Source organism: Lissotriton vulgaris, chromosome 9, assembly GCF_964263255.1.
Source record: "Lissotriton vulgaris chromosome 9, aLisVul1.2, whole genome shotgun sequence".
Taxonomy (NCBI): domain Eukaryota; kingdom Metazoa; phylum Chordata; class Amphibia; order Caudata; family Salamandridae; genus Lissotriton; species Lissotriton vulgaris.
The window spans coordinates 608,629,610-608,655,377 of NC_141697.1; the positions used below are offsets into that span (position 1 = coordinate 608,629,610).

Here is a 25,768-nt window from a genome sequence, read left to right on the forward strand (position 1 = left end):
AAGCATGCGAATTGCAAAACGATGGATTTGCGAACGGAAAGGGGCTTTTTGCACGCATCAATTCCCAAATAGCGAATTTTACTGATTTGCTATTTGGGAATCATAAAATGCTATGCAAGTAGGAATCGCAAAAAAAATGTGTGATTCCTTAACATTACCTAATGGCGATTCGGAAATTGCGAATCGCTATTAGGTAATGTTACTCCATTCATTCCTATGGGCCAGCAGGCCCTTAGGAATGAATGGTATTGCATTCGCTAATTGTGATTACAAATTGGTAATCGCAAACAGCGAATGCAAATCCAAGGGTGCCGGGGAGGGGGGGGGGGGGGGGGGGGGGCTTAGGCCGTCCTGAAGCACCCCACAAAAAAGGAAATTGTGCACTTGTAAAGGACACACATGCCTGCCGTAAGGGCATCTGTGCGCTAAATGGCACTTTGAAAAATGCATTTTTGTGCATTTTTCAGAGCATGCACATATTACCATCAACTTGAAGTTGATAGTAATACGCGTTTTCAATTGCAGTCTACATGCGTCAGTATTGCGATTCCCTGAATGCATTCAGAATGTAGGTACTCACATAAAATCGTGATTCCCTAAATTGCAAATGCTAAAACCTACATGCAAAGGAAAAGGTCTTTTTCCATTAGCAAACGGGATGATTCTGCGAATCGGACGGTTGCGAACGGGAGAAGGCTTGATACATGTGCCCCTTGATGCATGTGCCCCTAAATCTATTTTCCAATCCATTGCAAAATGACTTTAGAAACCCATACTGAATCGTTATTTGGAAGGAGGATGTGTAGGGCATCTCTTCCAAATAGCAATTCGTTAAGATATGCACCAATGGTTTGCAACCAATATCCAGCCGTAAAAACATTGACATTTTACCAACATATCCACCAGGATATGATCAGGATTTAACCCATTTGCAAATAGGAAGGGTCCTCTTGAGAGGCCTTCCTTTTTCTGAATTTTATAAAAAAAACATTTGTTGGGGACTTGACACTGGTCCACGAAGGGGTGACTCCCGTTTTTAATTTGTAAAATAATAAGTGCCATGGCCCTGACACGGAGGCCACTGCAGCTTGAATCACCTATTGCCCTTTTCATCGCTGCCAAAACAACAACTAACCATCTCTCTCACCTGCAAGTGTGGCAGTTCAGATTATTCCAGGTCCCCAAAGTTAAAGGAATAGCTGGGGAGGCTGGTATTAGTATTTTTTAAAGTATATTGTTTCCATAAACAATCAGTTCTGCTCATCTCTAAATTAGACGAGCAACGCCACCATGTGGTAGACTGTCATAAGTGTGGTGTTGAAAATTAAGTGCCGGTGCTGAGCACTGGAAATCAATTAAAGTGCCAGTGCTGAGCACAGGAAACCACCGGCTTAAATTAAGCACTGGGGTGCTCCTACGCTAAGGCAGAGGAGCATCTCCCCACTGCTCTGTGAGCAGGTCAAAAAGGAAAAAATAAAATATTAATAACGCATTGTTATTATCATTTTATTTTTCTGTCGTCGCTCAGCTGGTATGGGGCGGGGCTAGGCTGTCACAGAGGAGCAGGGGAATGAAGTGGTGAGCACTTTCTTAAGGGCACATGGCGGTTTGGCCGGCCATCTTGGGCCAGCCAAACAGTCATGCGCTATTTGCATGTTCTCCACCAGGCTGAACTGTACAGCCTGGGTGGAGAATATGCACAGCCTCCCAATCCCTCTTTGAGCGTCAAACCATGGCGCTCAAACCAATCACAATGCTGCTATCAGCAGCGTATTGATTGGCTAGAGGAGTCTGGAAGCCTGGGTGCTTCCTGCCCCTGGAGTCCTGGAAGAGGGTGAAGAGGACAGAGAGGCAGCGACTGTCAGGCAGGTAAGTGATTTTTTACTTTTTCTTCCCTTCCCCGCGACCCTCCCCCAAGTTAACTTGAATTAAAATGTGAACACAGATATGGTGGTTTGCTGATCCTAGCAGGCCACCATCCCTGTGATGGCATCCAATTGTAGTTAGGAGCAATTTGAGATCCACCTCATGAATGCGGATAAGGTAGGTTGTATTGCGACCCACAGCATTTCGGAATTTTGTGAACAGACCTAATAGTATATAGGTAGGTTTGCAAAATTCCTTTCCCCTCCCAATAAGTCTGTGCGTACTTTGCGACCACTTTTGGCAAAGGAAATTTTATTCATCGGGCACTTAGGGGCTCATTACGATGGTGGTTGGATGAGCGTCTGACAGTTTTTCTATTGTGGCTTTTACTGCAGCCTGGAATAGGGCTGTAGCACAAGCCGCAGTAGAAAAGGGCATTTTTCAAACATCGATGCACTGTGTGCCAAGCACAATGTGGTGCCTGGCACACAGTACATTGATGTTTAGGTGGGCAGCACATGTGCACCCCATACCACTTAGCAGAAGTCTAAGGAGACCCTGCTTGGTGCCCCCAAAGTTCCTTTCCAGCCGCCATGAACAGGCAGTCGGAAAGGGACATTGTGATCCTGACGGCAATGCCTGAGCAGGCACTGCCACTATTCAGAATCAGTAGATCCTGTCCGAGGCGGCGGTCCGTCCCCAGACAGTCATGGGTCCGACCACATGCATCATAATGCAGTGGTCTGCCCGAAGGGCTGTCTGTCAGTGGGACCGCCACCGACGGCCTTTCTGTGTTGGTCCCACCGGCATCGTAATTTGCCCCTTAGTTTGTAAATAAATAAGTGCAGGAACACACCATTGTTGCAAAACGCCCGGGTTGCTGAATACCAAGGCGGACTAGTCTTGATTTCATCTCATGCCTCTCTTCCACCACCCTAAACTTCCAGTATTTTTATCTCACTCTTGCATGTTCTTTTTCATTTCTGCTTTCTTTGTCCCCCTTTTCCCATTATTCTCTTACTTCTACCTTGTTTGCCTTTCTCTTCCTCTGGGTCAAAGTCTGATGCCGAAAAATAAGGGGATTCCTCAAAAACTGAGTGTCAGTGTCCACCACCAGAAAACACTGCCACAAATTGAGCACTTCTTGAAATGTTGGCAATTGAGGAAGAATAAAGTATGGGCCATATGTACAAAGCTAGATCGCGGTCGCAGACAGCCCAATTCGAAGAAGCAGGCCATTTGCGACAGCGAAAAAGCATTTTTGAATGTACAGAGGCCCAATTTGCAATTTTGTAACCTATTATCGAATCGCCAATTGGGTTTATGATTTGGTATTAGGACGATGTGTGTTCAGGGCATCCCTTACTAATACCAACTTGCAGTGGTATGTGTCAATGTTTTGCGACTGAAATGCAGTCGCTAAACATTCACAGTGTACCACCAACTCTGAGTTGGGATGGTGTCCCCCAAGAACCCCTTGCCCTTTGTGAATTTTGCTGAAAATATTTTTTAGGAGCAGGCAGTGGTCCCATGGACCTCTTGAAAATTAAAAGAAAACTTTTCATTTTTATTTTTGAAACACATCTTGTGTTCCTTTCCCGAAAATGGGCTGCATCGGAAAAAAAAAGATTGTTTAATTTAAAAGCAGTCCCAGACATGGTGGTCTGCTGACCCCAGAAGGCCAACATCCCTGTGATTCTAGCGACACCCAATGGGTTCCTAACCTGAAAGTACATTATAAATATTAATGAGGTAGGTCTGTTTGCGATTACATTTACAATTTACATTTACATTTACCCATTGGGAATCACAAAATGTGGCACATTAGTACATGGTTGTTTGCGATTCCTAAATAGCGAATTGCTAAATTTTGCTATTTGGGAATCGCAAAGGCAAACCTATGTACATCTAACCCAAAGTGCTTAGGCAACACACAGAAAATCACATTGAATTGCAGAAAATCTATTTTTTCAGGATTGACCAGGGGGGTTGATACTAATGGCTAAGAGATAAACAGTAAGTTAATTTGCTTTAAAAAAGGCATTTTCAGAATTTGTCAAACCTTTAATGGATGAGGTAAGGGCACAGCAAGGATCAATTCTGGAAAACTGAAGGACATTGGAGGGATATCATTACCAGCAATCTCGTTTAACTGATTGCTACACACAGGCACGGTTCTGGAGCGTAACCACCAGTTACGCCACTACTGTCAGGGAATCACTCAATCTGTACTTGAAACAGTGAAGAAGGCTTTTAGCATAAGGAGCACATCCCATGGCCTAACTGTTCACACTATAAAAATTGTTTCTACCAAGTCTTAGAAGATGGCCACGTAGGCTCTTTCTGTTAGTTTCTGGCATAATATATTTCCTGTTACCACCTGATAGCACTAATTTAGGTTCTATGCCCGACAAGCCAACAGTTTCCCTTTCCCTATTGAAAGCAATCCAAACCATGACTCAAGCCTCCCATTCTTTTAAAATTAGTTTTATGTGCCAGATTTGAGCCTTTTCTCATTTCCTGCTATCCTTTTTTCAACACAATGTACTCAATGTGGCCTCGTATTGAGGTAAAATGACTTCCACTACCCCTGATTTCAATGCCCCTATTAAGGAGCTGTCCAATGCATCAATTTTTGAAAGCCTCAGCATGACACTGTTTGCACTGTGTCCAGTAGACTTTGAGATCATGACTCGCCACCTTGATCGCTAAGAACAAGCATCAGTATGTCTAAAAGTGTGGTCCCCAACGTAGCACCTTGAGGAATTCCACTATAGGTCTCGTGCAAAAGAAAACTCCAACATCATTTAGTACACTTTAATTACTATCATATCTGGAGTTGCCATTTTATTCTCAGAATTGATCACTAACGCCTACTTGATTTCATTTAAAATTTGAACCTGTGTGTGGACAGTGCCAAATTTCCTTGTGTATTCCAAATATTAAATAGCTGTCTTCCATATTATGTCTCCCTTATTGGTTTTATGGGCACTATACCTAAATCCATGTTACTTTACTCTAACTAGCTTTTTGTCTAGCGAGGTCTTTAAACACATGAGTTGAGGCTTTGAAAGGCACCTCTCTAATTAGGTTATGAAATGACAAAAGGGCACATTCAGAATTGTTTCACAATATTGCCTACTGGATTCTTTCACTATTTCCACAGAGGGTCAAGCTGCTACCTCTTTTATATTTATATACATACTTAGGCCCTAACAAGAGGGCATTTTTCACTACTTGATATTGTCAACACACAGATTCAGACTTAGGAATACAAGAACTTTCAAGCCATTTCTGCCCCGCAGGTCACAGGATCAATGGGTGGAAATTACGCCACATATCGGAGGAGGAGAGCGTTGTCTTCCTGCAGGGATAGTGCCGTCACAAACGAAGTCATCTGGGCAAGATATGGTCTTATTATGGGTGCTGAAAACACTTCTACTGCTGGCACACTAATAACAAAATATATTACACCGGCAGTGGTGGAAGGGACAGGCCTCATTTGCTTGGGCATGACTGAATGCAAATTAGGTCAAACTGGGTACACAGATGCATGTCGGAGTGCTAGCTGGCTGAGTTTACTGCAAGGAGAGCATTTACCATCAGCCCTTCCTTAACAGGACGCTGCTTAATGTCAGGCAGTTTACAAGGTTACCAGCCGGCAATGTGCTATGCCCTTTTTGCGTAACGAGGGCCAATAGGTTTGATGTAGGTTACCTTAACCATCCTTCTCTCATTATCTACATTGGATAACCATTGCTCTATACCCTTTTAGATCACTTTTTACGTTCCAAGTAATGCAGCAAATTCCTTATCATTTCTGTCCAACTTAGATGTACTTCCTGCACTGGTGCAGTGTCATCTTCAGAAATGATCATTAATATCTTTTACCTCCTACCTATGCTGTGGCTAGGAGGTATTTCTTCCCACTGGCACAGTAGATTGTTACTTTCTGTAAAGTGGGCTTTCTTAAATTGCACAAGTCTTGGTTCATGATTCCTGTACTTTTACTTAATTGAACTGTCGACAATTAATTACCTCTTCTTCACTGGAACCAGATCCAGAGTTGATCCTTGATTGGTGCCTTCCACGATAAAACTTGCCAAAAAGGTGTCCCTGACGACATTCGCAAATATCTCTCTTTTTTTACTGAACAGGACCCTTTCCTTTACATTTCTGTGCACATGTAGTTGTTCATTATATAGTAGAATACCCTTTGCTAGCCCCTTTTAGCGGCTTAATACAGCATCCTCATTTACTGCACTGACATCTGGAGGTCTGTACAGGATCCTAGGGTTTCCATTCGCTCATCTGCCTCTAATATCACTCATCACTACAAGTTTCAAATCAGGTTTAATATAAAACTAGAATCAGAGGCCATTCTCTCGTTATAATATGAAGAGATGTGGTTGATGACTTTAATAATTGAATCGCAGTCATGTAATATTTTCAACTGTCTTGTCTGTCATCAAATTTAATGTTTCACTTTAGCTTCAATCCAAATTGTGCTATCATGTGCCACAACTTTCTTTTTGTTCCTACACAAATATCTAGAGGTACAAAACGCTGATACACTAAAATGTAATTTGTATTGAAGGTCTTCAAGTTTCAACTTTCTTATCATCTTGCACTACTTTTTTTAGGGAAAACACCCAAACCTGTACCAACACAACACTACACACAAACAAGTTGTGTGTGACGCACCTCTCATATAACAATATGCCCACCCGTCTAAGCAGCTTGCTCTCTTGGTGTGCACCTCCACTGCCCCTGTTGTCCCCAAGGGGCGATCACATTGATCAAACACTAGTCTTCCACCCACTGTGAATTGCACCACCTCACACTAATAACTGAAAAATTAATGGATTCCAAGGCAAATGTCCATCCAATAATGATACAATTTCCACATATTTCTTTAATCTTCTTTATCCGTTTCAATTTCATTGGACAGCCAATGCGTTTTGTTGGACACAGAAAATACCCTGATGAAGTTCTCTATAGAACGAATCGCGTTGGCTGTCCAATGAAATTGAAACAAATAAAGAAGATTAAAGAAATACGTGGAAATTGTATCATTATTGGATGGACATTTGCCTTGGAATCCATTTATTTTTCAGTTATTAGTGTGAGGGGGTGCAATCCACAGTGGGTGGAAGACTACTTTTTTTTAGGTTTTAACACTTCAGATTCCTCCAAATGGATGTACCCGATGAGCATGTCTAGTGCTTTTACCAAATCAAATAGGATTGTGGCTACAGAACAGGATTTTGAATGCAAGGCCATGGTCATGGGATAATGGACTGTTAGACTAAAGTACTCGTCCTTTACAAGCTATGACAGTAAACACGCTGACCATTCATGGAGACAATATAATACACCTGCCTTGCACCATACATCATAAACAGAACAATTACCATTTGTTTCACCCATAATTTGACCCAGAGCTTCCTTTACCTGCTGTTTAAGTGGTCCTGGCAAGCCCGGACCTCAGAGGCGCTTGGGTGACCACCATCCACCAACTGCTGCACAACTTGATTCACATCCAGGATGCGTCCCATCAAACTGTTCATTTCCTGGTCCAGACTTTCAAACCTGAATAAATGCAAACACAAGCTATTTAATATATGGATGGCCCAAACAATAGAATACATTATCAATGCTAGAATAAGGAACGGCTACTACTTTAGAGGAAAAACCCTAGAGCTCCCAACAACTTACAAAAATCAACCAGCATAATGTCTCATGTTATTGCTTTGTCCTTGATTTACTTCACGCATGTATACTATTTGAAGCTGATGCCTTCTGGCTTTTATCAAATATCCCACCATTTTCATGAATCAAATTTAGCACGTTTCTAATGAGGGAAGCATAAATGCTTCATCGAACACCACCTAAGTGCAAGGTGCATCAATTTTTGTGGTGGGGAATTGTTTTTCGTTCTTAACACTGGAATTTGTTGTACAAATTATACTTATTAAACTGAATTCACTTGAACAGTAGTCTGCTTAAACATTGTATACAAATGAATCACTGGGCTACAAAACTCACAGGGATTGCCCTTAAAGTTTCGAAAGTCTCATGCAGCAAAGACATTCGTTGCCCAAACCAGTTTTGTTTGAGCAAACGTATGCGGAAAGCGTTAGTATAAGAAAAAGCAAAAACTATATGAAATACACAAAGGCTTCTAATGTGTATTTACAAGATCCCCTTTGTTAAACAATGCCCATGCCTAATGATGTTATCCTTCCTTGATTGCAAGACACTCACTACAACAGTCACCCTTAAAGGGTGGGCTCTCTTCCTAAGGATCACTGTCCTTTACTGGGACATTGGAACCCAGGATTAGTTCATTAATTAGTCCATCCTGAACCCCTGCCAGGAGATAAGTGGTGTCCACACAAGATCGAAACCCAGCAAGCATGGATCAATAATATGTAATATAAAGAACAACCAGAAGCCCCGGGGTCAAAAGAATACTAATGCCTTTGTCTCCCCTTATGTATTGCCCTTTTTTTTGCATTTTTATGCAACTCACTAGAATTATGGTGGGAATGTAAGAATAACAATATTTTATCTTCATACTGTTCACCCACTGTACAACCACTCAGCAATGGACTCTTAGCTGCTGCCTTTTGTCCTACATTAATTTTCCACTTGTCTTATTTTCAGATACCTTATACCTTTGGGGTTTATTAAATTACATATTCCTGGCATTTCTCTTGATTGCAGGTGCCTCCAGGGAGAGTGTTAGGTCCAATCAGACTCTTTGGTTGTATTTTAACGGGATGAGGTATTGTTGAATCCCAAATCATTCTGATTTCACTTGTATGTGTCTGCATTTAATACCCATGTAACTGTGCTCGAAGAACACCACCTGTGCCCTCGGCACTCAGGATGTGGCCATGCATGTATCAACTGCACCTTCCAATGTGTGCTGGGTACAGTGTGTCCCCTTAGGACAGGAATACTCAAAGTACATCCCAGGAGCCACATGTGGCGGCCCTCCGGACCTTTACATACCGCCCCTGAGCTGGAGTTTGCTTGACTTAACAATGATATTATTGTTGACAGATTAACTGAAGTGGAAGAAAAAGAAGCAACGAAGGTGTCCTACACAATGTAACCTTGGAAACACTATCATTTTAAAATAAAACACATAAAAATATAATAACGATTCTTTGTAATTAAAAACGATATTACATGTACATGCTATGCGTCTTACCTTAGTGCAGCATTCAGATTATAAAATTGTATTGAAAGGCATTTATAAAGAGTGATAATTCTCAAACCAGTGGCGTAACAAAGGCCCCCGCAGCCCGTGCGGAGGGGAGGGGGAGGGGGGCGGGGGGTTGAGCTGCAGGAGACCCCCTCATCACAGTACTCTGGCCTGAGAGCTCTGATTAAATCTGGAGCGGGCCCCCTCCTTGTACCTTGCAGGGGGGCCCCTCAAGTTTTGTTATGCCGCAGTCTCAAACATGAACTTAGAAACATTCTTGCCTTGCCTGCTATAACAAGGTTGCCATTAGTGAACTATGATGCATGTCAATTGTAGCTCAGGGTTCTTCATTCAGTCCCACGCTCTTCAACATCTACATGGCCCCCCTTGCCACCATCGTAAAACAGCATGGGCTCAGCATTGTATCCTACGCTGATGACACCCAGCTTATCCTCTCACTCATGAAGAAACCCGAAGACACCAGACTTCGCTTCCAGGAGGGAATGAAGAATATGTCAGCCTGGATGAAGGACAGCTGTCTGAAGCTCAGCTCAGAGAAGACTGAGGTCCCCATCCTCGGGCCCTGCATGTCCGCCTTGGACACCACTTGGTGGCCCTCAGCCCTCGGGAATCATCCCATCCCTACGGACCACGCGCGAAACCTCAGCATCATCCTCAACTCCTCCCTCTACATGAACTGCCAGATCAACGCTGTCACCTTCACCAGTTTCAACTTCCTGCGCATCCTCTGCAAGACCCTCATTACCAGCAGACTGGACTACGGCAACACCTTAGACACCGCAATCAACAGAGGTCTACTTCACAGACTCCAGACGATCCAGAACGCCGCCGCCAGACTCATCCTCGGGACTTTGCGCCACAAACACATGAGCCAACACCTGCAAGAGTTCCACTGGCTTCCCATCGAGAAGAGGGTCACCTTCAAACTCCTCACCCGCGCCTACAAATCCCTCAACAACATCGGACCAATATACCTCAAGGCGAAAGTTTTCTTACACCTACCCAAAAGGAACCTCCGCTCCGCTGACCTCGCCCTAGCAGAAGTCCCCCGCATCCGCAGAACTAGAACAGGCGGGAGAGTCTTCTCCTACATCGCAGCCAAGACCTGGAACAAGCTCCCCGTGCACATCAGACGCTCCCCAACCCTGCGAACCTTCAGGAAGAACCTCAAGACCTGGCTCTTTGAATGATCCAAGGCGGCGACTGATCCGGAACTTCCCCCACCCCTTGCACCTTGAGACCCTCACGGGTGAGTAGTGTGCTTTACAAACCCTTGATTGATTGATTAATTGAATTGTCATATGCATCCTCTATGTGGCTAGGGTTATTATTTTACATGGGACACCATTATAGTTGTTTAAATCATATGAGATTTTGTATAGCGCAGATTCTGAACTCGTATATTTCAAGGTGCTCTCATACGTGATACTGAAGAAAATGGAGGCAAAGTGAAATCAAAACAATTTTCTAGGATCACACAATTTGGTCAAGTGGGGAAGCTCTGATGGATCCTAGGTTTTCTTTTTTCACATTGTACAATTCAGCCAGCAGATTTCCCCATTTTATGTTACATCAAAAGGTAATGCTTTGCCTTTAATTCTTTGTGCATGCTGTTAGAGTGTTGGTGGCAGACAGAGGTTTCAACTCGTTTTGGGTTTGAGTATCCAAGAGAAAGTCAAGCATAGCCAGAGCACAGCATCTGGCTCAATCCGTCAGTGGCTCGTCTATCTCTATTGCATAGTGGGAATTGAAGAGACAAATAAATAAGAAGGATATGAATGGACTATAATCAAACAATTTAGTGAAGCAGAAGTATACCACCATCACAGTGCTGGAATCCTTGTTTTAAAATTCATAACTTTCTTACAACACCATATTTTAGGGAGTGGACTCTGACCCTAGGAGTTCTCTTCCTGTGGGTGAAATAAAATGATTGTTGGGTTACAGCATACTACAGTTACTATATACTTACTAACAGTGTTTAGTTAGATTCAAGTTTTTCGGATTGCTGTTAAAAAAATCAGAAAAATATGTTCTGAAAGTGATTACCAAAAGCACACAATTTGTCACAAGGACAGGCCGAGATTAATTAAACAAAACATGTCTTCTGCTTCAATGGTTTCCACCTTGCTCATTGTACAACTACTGGGGTGTAAGTGGTTACCTGCCCAGATTTTAATGACAGATTTCACAACCAGCTTTTTGGTAAAGTAGTGAAGTCAGGAATTGTCAAGTCTCATACTGAAATGGCCTAACCTTTTCCACTGTTCGATGTCTAGCTGTAGAGGTTGGTTGGGGGCTTGTATCTTCCGACCTCACTGAATTTAACACCTTGTTGAGGGTGTCTCTGTCATGGATTTTTATAGCACTTGGTACCTTAACAGAGCCTGTTTTGAGGCATTCTTAATGTTTACAGATAAGAGACTAAACACATGAGTAGATTTGTGCACTTGACCCACCAAAGGTAGTGACAAGCAAGCAGAGAAGGGTTACCCCAGGGTGCGGTTGAGGCATAGCAGCTCAGCTACAGCATAACGCAGGTTTGTCAAATCTGTGACTCTTCTAGAGACAAGACGCTTAATTTAGAGTAGAAGTAGGGATGAAACCATCAAAATAACTCAAAGACTCACTGTGACACAATGTAACTGCTTCAGTTCCTTCATGCCCACCTTCAAACTCACTTGTGCTCCATGGCAATAATGTGGCCCTGGATCACACCACAGACCATCGTTTTTGGCCCTTGATGGACGAGTTACATACCTTCGGTAATGATGTAACTGGTATAGACACAGCCTAGCCGCAGATTCATTAACTTAAAATATCACCCTGCGTCAGACTGGCTCGGGAGAATCTACAGCAGTACCTCTGCGCACCGGGGGACGGCGTCGCATGGCTCCGTCCTGACATCATCCACGAATATGACATCAATGGAGCCATATAAGTCCCTCCCAGTGCACTGACATCAGTTTTCTACTGTGAAGCTTTTCCGCGCCACAACGCGGAGCCACTACCAAAACCGTGAGAGTGTAGGAACAGTGTGCTAAAAAAGATAGAAAATCTTTGAAAGAACAACGAAAAGAAATCATAGAATGATGAGAAACAGCACCATGTATATCAACAAAAGAGTACTTTATACTGTAAGGGGCTGAAGGGGGAGAGCAGAGTACTCGCCCCTAGAAACAGTGTCGCAAAAGCGAAGAGCCATGCCCTCCTATGAGGCAAAACAGTATTGGAGATGAATGACATGGCAAACGATAGGCAGTCTGCAATCACAGAATGTAACTGTAACGGGCAACAAAACTGGAACAACGTGACTCATGGTAATTGACCACATTTCTGCAACAAAAGTGAATGGACAATCACACACCCCAGAAATGACCTACTGACTGTAGCACAGTCAAATAGACCCTAAACTAATTGACTGCAACATAGTCAAGGAGTCCCCAAGTAATGGCCAAAAAATAGGAGAGGGTGGAAGGGAAGGTATAAGAACATGATTAAGCCCCACACTGGAAGAACCGGGGTGGAGGAGCATGGAATGACATTGAACCCACTACCCAATTACGAGAATGGGTGGAGAAGGAACAGACAAAACAGCATGAGACACCCTACCCCAGAGGGAGGTGAAACAAACCATCCCACATGAAGACAAAGGCCATCGGTAAGGAGGCAAGTGGGTAGAACCCACCCTGAAAAGGCCCCTGTAGAGCAGGGAGGAAGAGTGGGCGTTAAGGAATCTGAGGCTAGACTGTGTCTCTATCAGATACATTGTTACCAAAGGTAAGTAACTGGTTCATGTGATAGAGACATCTAACCGCACATTCCTTAACTTAGAATAGATACTAAAGCTATACTCCATTGAAGGAGGGTCTGCGACTAAAACCACCAAGTTCCAAAGAGAACTCATCCGTCAATAACATTGACCAAAACACGGTGGGAACAGCAATGCCAGCATGGCTGACACCAGACCCATTAAGCTCTGTAAGGGAGCAATAACAAGGGGAGGCAAAGCCACCACAATCTGTCAGAGGACGGTATGAGACCTCTCTCGTCCAGACAGGGATGAAAGGGAAGCACATAACCAGAACACCAGTGCGTAATGCATAATGGAAGAAAGTCCTCAAACTGCAAGAAGAAGTTAAACAGAGCACAAGTCCAATGAATCTGCAAGAGACAAAGTCCCAGAAGGGAACAAAACAGTATGACAGAGTCAGAGTATGCACAACACATGGAGGGACAGATGTCACCATGCAGAGAAATACAGAACCATGACTACCAGGAGATACATGTATGTGGATGACAGGGATACACATAAGCAGACAGTGTAGACCATGAGAACCACACCACACATATGCAAAAGCCCAATGAAGTGTAGCATCAACAGCACATATGCGTCGGCAGAAAGAGACGGGCGCATCACCAGGTAGTCAACAGGTCAACTGTACCCGGAGGTCAAATGGATAATGGATACTGGCCAGGCCGGCACACACATAAGGCTCGCTCCCATGAGGGGGAGAGAGAGAGAGATGGGATCTGGGACAAACACCCCAGATACCACAGAAAGGAAAACCTAGTATACCTGCCTTCTCGCTGTGTGGATATCCCTTGACATATAGACATATATATGAAAATATATTTATTGAACAACAAGAGAAAGTTGAAGAGCACACCCTACATAATATAGGAGGCCACACAATTGGTACCAACGGCACAAATGTGAAACCAGAACAATATATAACACATCTCAAGACACTGCAAAAGCAACATCATCAGACGGGGGAAGAATCCATGTCTCTCGCGTGAGAGGCGGAGATATTGAACACCACACTAACTATGAAATAAGTAAGCAATACACATACATAGAAGTGTGTATATCTATATATATATATATATATATATATATATATATATATATATATATATATATATATATATATATATATATATATATAGATCGTAGACTTTCACACTCTCGCAACCTCCTCCCGGCGAAGAGAGAGTAACTGACCAAGATATTTTTGGCAAGATGTTTATTCAAACCTCACTCCTCACATCGATGACGCGTTTCGGGCAACAAGTGCCCTTGTTCACATAAGGAGCGCAGTCCGCCATAAACTTTTTATAATTGCTTAGTGTAAACCCCCCCTACTTCCATGTCACGTGCTAATGAACAGGGAAAAATACTTTCAACATTTACTCTGTCTGGTAACGTCATGTATTTCACAAGGTTGATGTTATAGTCTCATCATTTAAATATCCAGTGGACGGAGTCATATTAATTAATTCCGAATGCAAATAAATAGGCTGTGCACACATGTATATAAATATATAAAGATTGCATTGTAAATATATGAGGTATAAGCAGACATAAAAAGCACATATTATACATTTCATTTAATGTTTTCTATTTGCAACATCCACCAATATCTGATTTGCCCCTCCAAACTTGATCTGTTAGGTCTTGCCACTTCCGTGACTTTTGAACACATATTAATTATTTATTTATTCATCTTCCTGCACAAATGCTGTTACTTGCCTACCTCGCCTAATCAATAGTTTGGTGGCAATGATCTTTAGCTCAAATGCCTTTGCTTGCAATATTGGATTTAAATGACATCATCCCAATACAGCAACCTTTTTAGGATCGACTTTCTCACTTATTTCCTATTTGTAAATGTGTCTGTATGAATACATCACGTATTTATATTACATTTATATTAATGTTTTATTCCCTATATATTTTATTAAAGTGCATTGGTGCTTAGCAGCAAAACTAGATGTGCAAAAAAAGTGCAAAAAGTGCTTCTTCTTAAAGTGCCTGATAGTGCTTGTGCAAAATGTTAGCATATTGCCAACAGTAAAAACTTGGTTTCAGTTAATACTATTTACAAAATCTAAAAATATGTTTTTTAATATATACTAACATTTATCACATTACAAAATTAAGGCAGCAATTAAAACACTTAAAACCATTGCTTCATGATTAAAAGGTCCCTGCCATCGCATCCACATATTTATTTATTTCAAAAATTCCTATTAGTAATTCATTTGATGAGCCTTCATATTATCTCTACTTGTCTATATCATTAAAGAAAATTATGCATATCTTCTGTGATGTTGAGACCGTTTGGAATTTTGCTATCAAACTCCAGAATCATACGTGTCTCCAACTCTCTTAATTGTCGTTCTCTATTCCCACCTCTGCGGTGTTTGAGAATGGCGTCAATTACATAGTATGTGAGACAGTTAACCTCATTGTTGGGTGTCATCTTAAAATGTCTGGCAACTGGGTATGCGGGATCATTATTAAAGATAGCTCTAAGGTGTTGCAGTATTTTGACATGCACCTGCAGCTTTGTACTTCCAATGTAATTTAGGCCGCAGGCGCATGTCATGACAAACTGCATACTCAGTTCTGCAGTTGATGCTGCCTTTAATTGCAACCTCTTTTTCACTGAATGGAGTAACAAAATGGGTTTTATTAATTCCAAATTTACAGGCTCTGCACGATGAACACTTAGTGAAACCTTGTCTGAGTTTTAGCCAAGTCTCTGTCTGGCTTAATTCTGGACTATTTTTTACTAATCTTGATCCCATGGTTTTCGATTTCCTAAAGGAAATTGTCAGGGAGTCTGTTTCCTAAAACACTGTCAGTGAGTACGATTGGCCAGTTCTTTTTTATTATTGACCTTATTTTTCTTTCTTCATTACAGTAAGTGGTTATTAGCCGAGGACCCTCAGTCTTTCGAGGTGAATCTGAATTTATTTTCTCTTTTTTTCTTTTACTTTCTGTTCTTGTAAGGAGACTTACTCTGGATCTTGCTTCTGCTTTGTTAATCGCCTCTTTTAGGATATTATCATTGCACCCTCGTTTACTGAGTCTAGCCATAGTATCCTCCACGCAGTTGTTAAAATCTCTAGCCTCTAGACTACAGATACGCTTTAACCTTAAAATTTCCCTGTAGGGTATGCTCTTTATCAGCGTGTAGCGTAGCATTGCCCGCCGTTGGTTTTCTAAATAAGGTAGTCTCAAAGTTGCCATTTTAAATATACACTTCCACATCTAAAAACTCCATATCGGGTTTACTCAAGTGGGATGTAAAGTTAAGATTCATACAATTGATGTTAATAGCTTCAATTAATTGTCTGGCTTTTGTTTCATCTCCCTTCCACAATATAAAAGTATCATCTATGTATCTGAGCCAATGCACTACATGCTGATCGAATGTTTCATGGTGTGTTATTCTCAGAACCTGTTCTTTCCACCAGCCAACGTGCAAACACGCATAGCTGGGGGAGGCTCACGTCGCTACTCCTCTTAGTTGTTTAAAAAATTGTTTACCGAACATAAAATAATTGTTGTTGAGACACCAAGAAATAAGATATAGTATCATTTTGTTATGTTATTGTATTCACAGGGTCTTCCGTCTAAAAAGTGTTTTACTGCTCGTAAGCCGATTTGGTGGCCAATACTTGTATAGAGAGACTCTATATCTAATATAATCAGTAATAGATCGCCTGTTCATACAATGTTCTCAGTTTTTATCAAAAAGTCACCTGTGTCCTTTACATATCTTGGTAGTTCTTTCACCATGTCTTGTAGGAAGTAGTCGACATATTGTCCAATTTGCTCTCCCACACTGTTAATTGCCGAAATGATTGGCCTCGCAGGTATATATATATATATATATATATATATATATATATATATATATATATATATATATATACGCTCCACAGCACCAAGACAATGTCTGTCTAGATCATGTCCCCGACAATCCTAGGGGTGGTGACAGGATTGTGAGACTTAGGAGGTTAGAGTCACGCTATATAATTGATTTGCGTACTAAAACTCCACATGGTCTTAACAGTAGTGAAGAACTGGCCATACATCTGGGTGAATAGTATGATCTCTGCATTGTGGTTTTAAATTGTTTAGATTCTTTAAACGGGTACCGTACAAGATGGGAAAGTAATGATGATGATATAGATGATTTTATCCTTGTGACGGCTACACGTCCTGTGTTGTTTCCTCTTTCCTATTTCTTGTTTCTTTTCCCCTGCTTTGTCCCTTCTGCATTTTAGTCTTATTTCATTTCAATGTCTATCAAGGATGGAATGTGTCCTAATTGTAGTATTTGTGATGATTTGATTTGGATAACTGTTGAGAGGCTCTAGTCATTCTGTATTTATTCAACTCCTGATGTTTATATATGCCCATTCAGGGCTTTATTAGCTTACATGAATTTGGAAGTGATTGCCCATCATGGGCGTGATTGGTTTTTTAAATCCGATTTTCAAATGAATTGTTTATACTAAAGTTGATCAGTAAGTCATTTAAAAGATGGCGCTGATTTAGAGGTACGACAAACATGTATATTAGTCCTCTTTTGATGTTCATGCGGGGTGAAAATGTTTAAATACTTTGAATGTATGGCGCTTTGGTAAACATAGAGAAAGGTTTACTCCGAAACGCGTCTGTTTGTTTGGAGCTTGTCGCTGAAATAAATCTATGGTGACAAGTCCCCGCGAGTGTGATTCTTTCCTGGCGGAAGCCGTGATGGAGAGAGAGTGGAGCTGATATATATATATATATATATATATATATATATATATATATATATATATATATATATATATATATATCTCGCTCTCTCTCTCCTACTGGCAGTCGCCATTAGGTAGTTATAGTTAGAACCTAGTTTCCATAGGAAAAGCATTTTTTATTTGGTAATACCTTTGGTGTCGTTTGACGAATCTTCGGGAAATTCTCAAAACAAAAAAGGCTATCCAGGTCAGCTCCTTACCTGAAAGTTTGGGGGTGAATCGTCAAGCGGGGGCTGAGAAAAAAGGGGGGTCCCAAAACACGTTTTTCGTGTGTTAATTTCCATAGGCAATTTTGAGACAGGCTACAGCCCGGAATGCTGAACGGAATTACCCCAAATTTGGCAATAAGGTAGTGCTTGGTTCAGAAAGCAACTTTTTTTTTAAAATGATGTAAATCCGTTCAGTAGTTGCTGAAAAAATAAAAAAATAAAGGTTTTGATATCTATGCCTGAGGAGGGTTTGTGAACCCTCCCGACCACGAGCTTTATTCTAATTGGCTGTCAACACTCCAAACCAGGAAGTGTTGGCAGCCATCTTGTGACTCGGTAGAACCGAGTCACAAGAAAACAGTAAAACAAAGGTGAAAAAAAAGAAAAGTGGGCAGGGTAGAAAACACCCTGACCCCCTAGGCCTGCTCAGGGTGTCCCACAAGGACCCCCAGGGCCAAAAAAAGCAATTTTGTAAATATTTTGGCGAAATTTGCACTGGGGTCGCAAATTCTGCCGTTTTTTTTTAATTAAGTGCAGGCTCCAAAGCTTCATTCAATCATTTAATTGAAGCCCCTGGGTGGGCCAGGTCCTGGGGCATTGCCAACAAATATATGCGCGGTCCCCACAGACCGGGATCGCCACCTCCCAGGGGCTATGTTTAAAATATGCGGGAGGGCACGCGGCCTTCTCGCAGCCCCGGGACCACCACCCCCGGGGCTTGCTTAAAATTAGGTGCGGGAGGGCACTGGGCCCTCCCACAGCCCCTGGATCCGCCACTCCCGGGGGCTTGGTTAAAATTATGTGCGGGAGGGCACTCAGCCCTCCCGCAGCCCCGGGGACCGCCACCCTGGGGCTTCTTTTTTAATGTGTGGGGGGCCTCCAAGGCCCCCCCCAAGACCCAGGGACCACCAACCCTTGGGCTTTTATTAATTATTTGCGGTGGCAAGCGGCCCCCCTGCTGCCCCGGGGACCGCCACCCCCGGGGCTTTAAACACAAAAAAAGAAAACAAAAGTGTGTGGGGCTCGAGCCCCCACACGACCCGGGGACCACCACCCCCGGGCATTGAGAGGGGCCCCCCTCGTGGAGCCCTCAATGGCCCCGGGGACCGCCACCCCCCAATACCGGCTCCTGCATTGTCCCGGGATGCCCACCCCCTGGACACTGATGTTTACTATGACAGGGTGGAAGCCGTGTGGCTCCCGCCCTGTCACAGCAAACTTGCTTTGGATTTTAGAAGCAAGAGCATGGAAACCTGCTCTCGCTTCCAAAATCAAAAGCCAATTGCTTTTCCACACAAGGAACTGCATGTCAGCAGCTCCTCGTGTGGGAAAGCAATGCCGGTTCCCGCAGGAGGCAGGGAGCCGGCGGGCCCGTGGGGGCTCCCCCCACGGTTCCCAACGGATAGGGCCTGCCCAGGGGGGTCCCCGGGGCAAGAAGTGGCCCTGGAGGGGGGCCACGCAGCCTCCCTCCCCAAATAAATTCAAATAAAGGCTGGGGATGAGGTCTCCGGAGCGCGTTTAACAAGTGCGCAAACGCACCCTGTGGCGCATTTTAAGTTGGAGGATTAAGTCCCCTTTAATCCTAAGGGTACTTGGGGGCCAACTAGCCTACCAGCTACCTCCAGTAAGCGCCAGGGAGCTGCATTGCAGAGTGGTGGTCCAAGGCCACGCTTCCTTTTTATACCACTCTGCAAAGCAGGTCTGTGGCGCTTATTGGAGGTAGCTGGTGGGCTAGTTGGCCCCCAAGGACCCTTAGGATTGAAGGGGACTTAATCCTCTAACTTAAAACGCGCCACAGGGTGAGTTTGCACACTTGTCACATCAGGCCCCATCCCCTCCCTGCACCACAGTGCAAATGCGCCCTGTGGCGAGTTTTAAGTTGGGGGACTAGGTCCCCTTGAATCCTGAAGGTCCCTGGTGGCCAAGAAGCCCACCAGGTACCTCTTGTAAACGCCACAGGGCTGCGTTGCAGAGAGGTGCTCCGAGGCCACGCCCTTTTTTACACCACTCTGCAAATGCGGCTTCTGGTGCACTGCTGGTGGGGCGATGACGTCCTCTTATGTCCTGAGAACCTCAAGACACAAGTGCGCCAGAAGCTGCGTTTGCAGTGTGGTGTAAAAAGGGGCATGGCCTCAGAACATCTCTCTGAAACACAGGTCTGTGGCGGTTACTGGATGTACCTGGTGGGCTACTTGGCCACCAGGGACCTTCAGGATTCAAGGGGACTTAATAGTGTACACATTGAAGTCAATGGTTGCGTAAAAGTTATAAAGTTAAAGATTTAGGAACCTTCCGACTGGAATAGAACGTAACCACTTGAAACTAGGACACTAGGGATGTAACCCTCTACAGGAGCACCGTAGTACTTGCGTTACCTAACCCACAGGAAGCGGGTGCATAGGTCCAGAGGGGTGTCGGGTTTCGTTGTGGAGATCTATGGAGCCTTGGAGTAAAGATGCTGCAGGCGGCCAGAAGAGAAGAGTCCGGGTGGATCCAAGGGTGGATCAAAGATGTAGAGGACCTGAAAGCAGAGAGGACAGAGTCTGGGTAACTAGCCAGTTACCAGGGTGGAACCAGGATGGAACCAGGCGAGATCGGGATGCGATCAGTTGCTGATGGGAAGCTAGTCTCTGCAGCCACGTGGTCCAGGAGTCATCGGCGACGACCAGGATGGAGTCACGAGCTGTCCCACAAAGGCTCTCGCTGTCGGCGGTGTGGGCTAAAAGATTGGAGGCAACAAGCCTTGGCAAAGGCAACCCACGCAGGAATCGATGTAGGCTTCTTACTCAGAACAGCAAGGTCTGAGGGGCTGCTTCTTTTGAGGAAAGCAAGGGCCAGTCTGGAGCAACCAGACCAGCGGTGTAGTTTCACGGGATTGTCGCCAAGATGGCCACTAGCCAATGGGCAAGTGACCGGGCAGACGTGTCGAGCAGAAAAATGCAAAAGGACCCCACGCAGAACTCGTGGAGTGTGCAGAGCTGATCTTCGGTGCAGATGCTGCTCGGGGCTGGGGCTTCTCAATCCCCAATGCACAGCTTTGAGGGGGCCTCGGGGGCTGCACAGTTAGCAGGTAGCAGAGTTTCAAGATGGCCAGTCCCACGTCTCACATCACCTCCACGGGTCTCAGCTTTGCAGGGACTGTGGATCGGGCTGTTGGATGTCTGGGAATCCATTTCTCGTCAGGCTCTGGGCTTGGGCTCTGGCGGGAGGCGGCGGCAAAGCAAGTAGTCGATCGCTGGATGGTGCCTGCTTGTGCAGGGTGGTCACTCCTTGACCACAAGGGAGATTCTTCAGTCGTCTTCTTCCAAAGTAGAGCGATGAAGGTCCAGAGTTTCGTTTCAAAGTTTCAGTCAGGATAATCTAAAGTCTCTAGACTCAGCTCCTACCTATATACGAATCTTAGGGGCTGGATTACCTGCTACGTCCCTCCTATGGGTGGGACCAGGGAAAGGGGCGGTTACACCCCTTTCCCTTTGTCCAGTTTTGTGCCAGAGCTGGGGCAGGGAAGCCCCAGCACCGGTTTGAACTGGACTATGCATGGGAAGTCTTGTGTGCCCCAGGCAGTGTCTCAATCCCTTTAGCCCTCCCTGTCCCAATACACAAAGTCCTGTCTGGGGTGGTGCTAGCACCTCCCAAGGCAGGAAACCTATTGTACAAGCCTCCCTCGCTGGAAGGACTCCCAGCAGCAGGAGGTCAGACTTGTGTCTGTGGCAGCAGCATCCATTTTTTGATGCTGAGGCTCTGGTTAACTTTAACCGGGAATAATAGGAACAACATGTCTTCTCCCTCTAGAGGGATGGAATGCTACCCCCGTCGCCAGAACTGGCGAGGGGTTAGTATTCCAAAACGTATGACACCTTACTAGACATGTTTTGATAAAGCCAAACCAGAGTTAGCATTTAACCGCAAAGTTCATAATGCACTTAAGAGTATATGGTATGGCAATATGCTAGAACAGCTATAAGGACATGGTTCCGAAATCTGCAGTCAGGCTCAGCTCATGCTAGAGCACCATCTCACATAAAACCAAGCACTCTGCCTCCAGGATTGTTAAGGCCTGCCATAGGAGTGACTTATAGGTGTATATGTGTCTAGATATAAGGTTAGATATAGGTATACTATATCTAAAGCAAAGGGTGATTACACCGCCTTGCCCCAGCTGAGTGATCAGCCAGTTGGATGCACCTATGCCCTGGGTACCTATAGTACACTGTACAGGGACTCATAAGGTGGATGGATGGATGGATACGGATTTATAAAGAGCGTGGTTACCCTGGGGCGTCCTAGCGCTACAGAACCCAGACTACTACAGACGGAAGGTGGAATCAAAGGCCCTAAGGAAATAGGAAGGTTTTTAGGAGCTTGCGAAAGCGAAGAAGGTTAGGTTCAACACGGAGCTTGAGTGGTAAAAAATTCCACAGGGTAGCTGCATTGATGGAAAACCTCCTTCCACCTGATCGTGCCTTTTTTGCTCTGTGGACTTAGGCTCGACCTTCATGGTCTGAGCGGAGGAGCCTATTAGCTTTGTAGGGGAGCACTAAGTCCTTCAGAATGGGGGGCCCTTCCCTTGTAATGATTTGTGAACAATACAAAGGGATTTAAACTTTATCCTCTCGCGGATAGGTAGCCAATGCAGCATTCTAAGGGCTGCTTTTGCTGATGACCTTGCTCGAGTACCTGTTAGCAGCCTGGCTTCGGAATTCTGTATATGTTGTAGCTTGTTGATAGTCGCTTCGGGAGCGCCCAGGTATAAAGCGTTACTGAAGTCCAGCCTTGACAGGATCAAACCCTGAATCAAACGTTTCCTTGAGGGAAGGGGAAGAAGAGGGAGAACCTTTCGAGCTGAGCGAAGCAAGCTAAAACAAATGCCAGCAGTTTTCTTGGCTTGAACTTTAAACAAGAGGTCCTGGTCGATCCACACTCCCAGACTTTTGATTTCACTTTTGGGAGGCGGGGGATCACCCATGCAGGCCGGCCAAATGGCATCAGGCAGTGATGTCATCTTATGCCCCAAGAGCATTAGCTCGGTTTTTGAGCCATTAAGTTTGAGTGCTGACTTACTCATCCATTTATGTATTTTGGCAAGGCATGAGTAAAGGGTTCCAGAACTTTGGTCCCGTTGGGTAAGTGAGACGACAAGTTGTGTGTCGTCGGCGTAGCTCACTATTTTTATCCCGAATGGAGCAACCACCTCCTCCAATGGGGACATGTACACGTTGAACAAGGTGGGGCTCAACGAGGAGCCCTGTGGTACACCACACTGGAGGGGAATCAGACTAGATCGTGCATTGCCTTCCCAGACTTGATAATTCCGATTTCTAGGAAGGAAGACAACTATGCCAATGCCATGCCTGAGACTCCGATGTTAAATAGGCGCTGGGTTAAGATACGGTGGTTAACCGTATCAAAGGCTGCACTCAGATCCAGGAGGATCAATGCCACAGATCCTCCTCAATCCAGAATGCACCTCGCCTCTTCCATAACTGCAATCAGGGCCGTTTCTGTTCCCCGACCAGGTCGGAAGCCTGTCTGCGAGCTCCGAAGTAGCTCGTTAGATTCCAGAAAAGTAGAAAGTTGCTGATTCACCATCTTCTCCGCAATCTTACTGAGTCCTGGTAGCAGTGATATGGGTCTAAAATTGGCCAATTCCGTGGGATCCATCTGAGACCTTTTTAGTAGAGCTTTTACAATCGCGCCTTTCCAGCTGGGGGGAACACAGCCTTGACAAAGAGAGGCATTAATTAGTTCAGTAGCCAGAGGTGAAATGGTGGCAGAGACCTGTTTGAGAATGTACATAGGATCACTAGGTGATCCGCTTTTCATAGCCAAGAGGCGTTTTTCCACTTCTTCTACTGTGGCTGGAGCAAAGGTATTCATCTGAGGACCATGTGCATAAGCCTTATTACTCAAGTCTGGAGTATCTCCTAGTTGCGGATGTGTTTTTAAAATGTTCTGGATTTTAGAATCAAAAAACATCGCGAGCTGATTACATTTCACACCCGAGATGTCCGGGCCAACGGGGGGATCAGGGATCTTCAATAATTCCTTCATGATCTGGTACGATTCTCTCAATGAGTTGGACGAAGTCCTAATTTTCTCTTCAAAGAATGCACTCTTGGCCTTCTTGAGAGAAACTTTATAGGCCCTAATCGCCTCCCGGTAAGTTGTCTTACTGTGGTCCGCCCAGTCCTTCCTCCAGATACGCTCAAGTCTTTTGCATTTTTTCCTTTGAGCTCGGAGTTCCGGGGTATACCAGGAAGATTTGGAGCCTCTGCACTTTTTCTCAATTCTTTTATTTGGTAGGACTACATCCAGAGAGCGAGTGAGCCAGCTCCTGAAGTTTTCGTCCGCCTTCACAGGATCAGGGTCGTGAAGGGGAACAGTCTGTTCCAATTTATGCATCCAGTTTTCAACAGATAGTTTGGGCCAGGCTCTATCATATGCATATAGAACTGGAGTTTGAGGAAGATCATTCCTGATCTGCCAGGAAAAAGAAACCAAAAAATGGTCGGTCCAAGGGAAGGGAACTGGAGGATTAGATGCAAGCATCTGAATGTTGGTAAAGATCGGGTCCAGAAGGAAGCCCTTATTGTGTGAAGCCTCCGTGACAGTCAGTCTCAAATTATAAAATTTGAGGTCAAGTAGTAGATCATTTGCTGTTTTGTCCTGAGGGTCATTAAAATGTAAATTCAAGTATCCAATTGGAGATGTACCTAGGGTACATGGAGTCCATTTTAAAGAGGGAGCAAATAGCCTGGGGCCCTGATTAGCAGGATCCCAGGCTAACTAAGTCGAAAACCAGCTAAACACTAGGCAAAAAAATCTAGGGTAACCATAGTCAGGTATCCACCTTCCTACAACTATCATATGCAGTCATACACCTAAACAGACACTCACACACCAGCACTCATCCAGAGTTACTCACACACCTAGTCAGTCATGCAAAGAATCATTCACACTTCCGTTTACTGACTTCTACAGTTATACACACAACACATCACGCATTCAGAAACAAATGCATAAATATGTTTCCTCAAGTTTTCACAATGTTTTGAATCGTTGGGTGAGAGAACTCCTTACCCTACTGATTGGCTATGATTGGCTATGAAACATTGCAGAATAAGACTGTAAGAAAGTGGATTATTATTTGGAGTGGACACGGCCCACCTCAAGGAATAATCATAAATTTGTCAGGGTAAACCCTTAAAGGCCCTAAATTAAACTGAGCTCAATCCCCTGGCAGCTATGGCACGGAACATGCAGGCTTTACTTAAGGAAATGTGTAAAATATTTATGCTGTACCAAAACGGTAATAAAGTTTAAACACCAAGCAATAAAAATCGCACCTGAATTAGAAAAATAGATTGAACTTTAATAAACAACAAGCATTGGAAATGCAATAGGTCTCGCATTAGGAAAGTTTGAGCTATTGGTATTGTAAATTACACTTTTTTTATTTATGTGTTGGTTTTGAAAGTAGCAAAATAAATAGCTTTGTCAGTTACAATGTCAATAGTTTTAACTTTTGCAAATGTGACACCTATAGCATTTGTAATGCAATGTGTGTTGTATTTACGTGACTTAGATGTCTTGATATTACAAATAACAATGGCTTTTAATTTTTTAAATAATTAATACTTAAATAAAAGTTATTGTAATTTATAATGGAAATAGCTTAAACGTTTGTAAATAACTTTTGTGAAGATTATGTTCAGTGTATTTTATTGTGACGAAAATCCAAGAACATTGCATTTGCACCTACACACACACAGAGCCACACACATATAGATGTGGTGGTGGTGGATCTGGGGGATATGGTGGTGGTGGATGTGGTGGTGGTGGTAATGGT

The 25,768-nt window shown here is 43.9% G+C and overlaps 1 protein-coding gene across 1 annotated transcript in view; it reads right to left on the minus strand.

The window, feature by feature from the left end:
* SPTBN4 (spectrin beta, non-erythrocytic 4) overlaps window positions 1-25,768 on the minus strand; it is a 1,634,043-nt gene that overhangs the window by 1,202,869 nt on the left and 405,406 nt on the right. Inside the window, exon 15 of the mRNA XM_086938242.1 lies at window positions 7,321-7,458. Coding sequence (XP_086794368.1) covers window positions 7,321-7,458 — 138 coding nt within the window. The remainder of the gene's footprint in view (window positions 1-7,320; window positions 7,459-25,768) is intronic.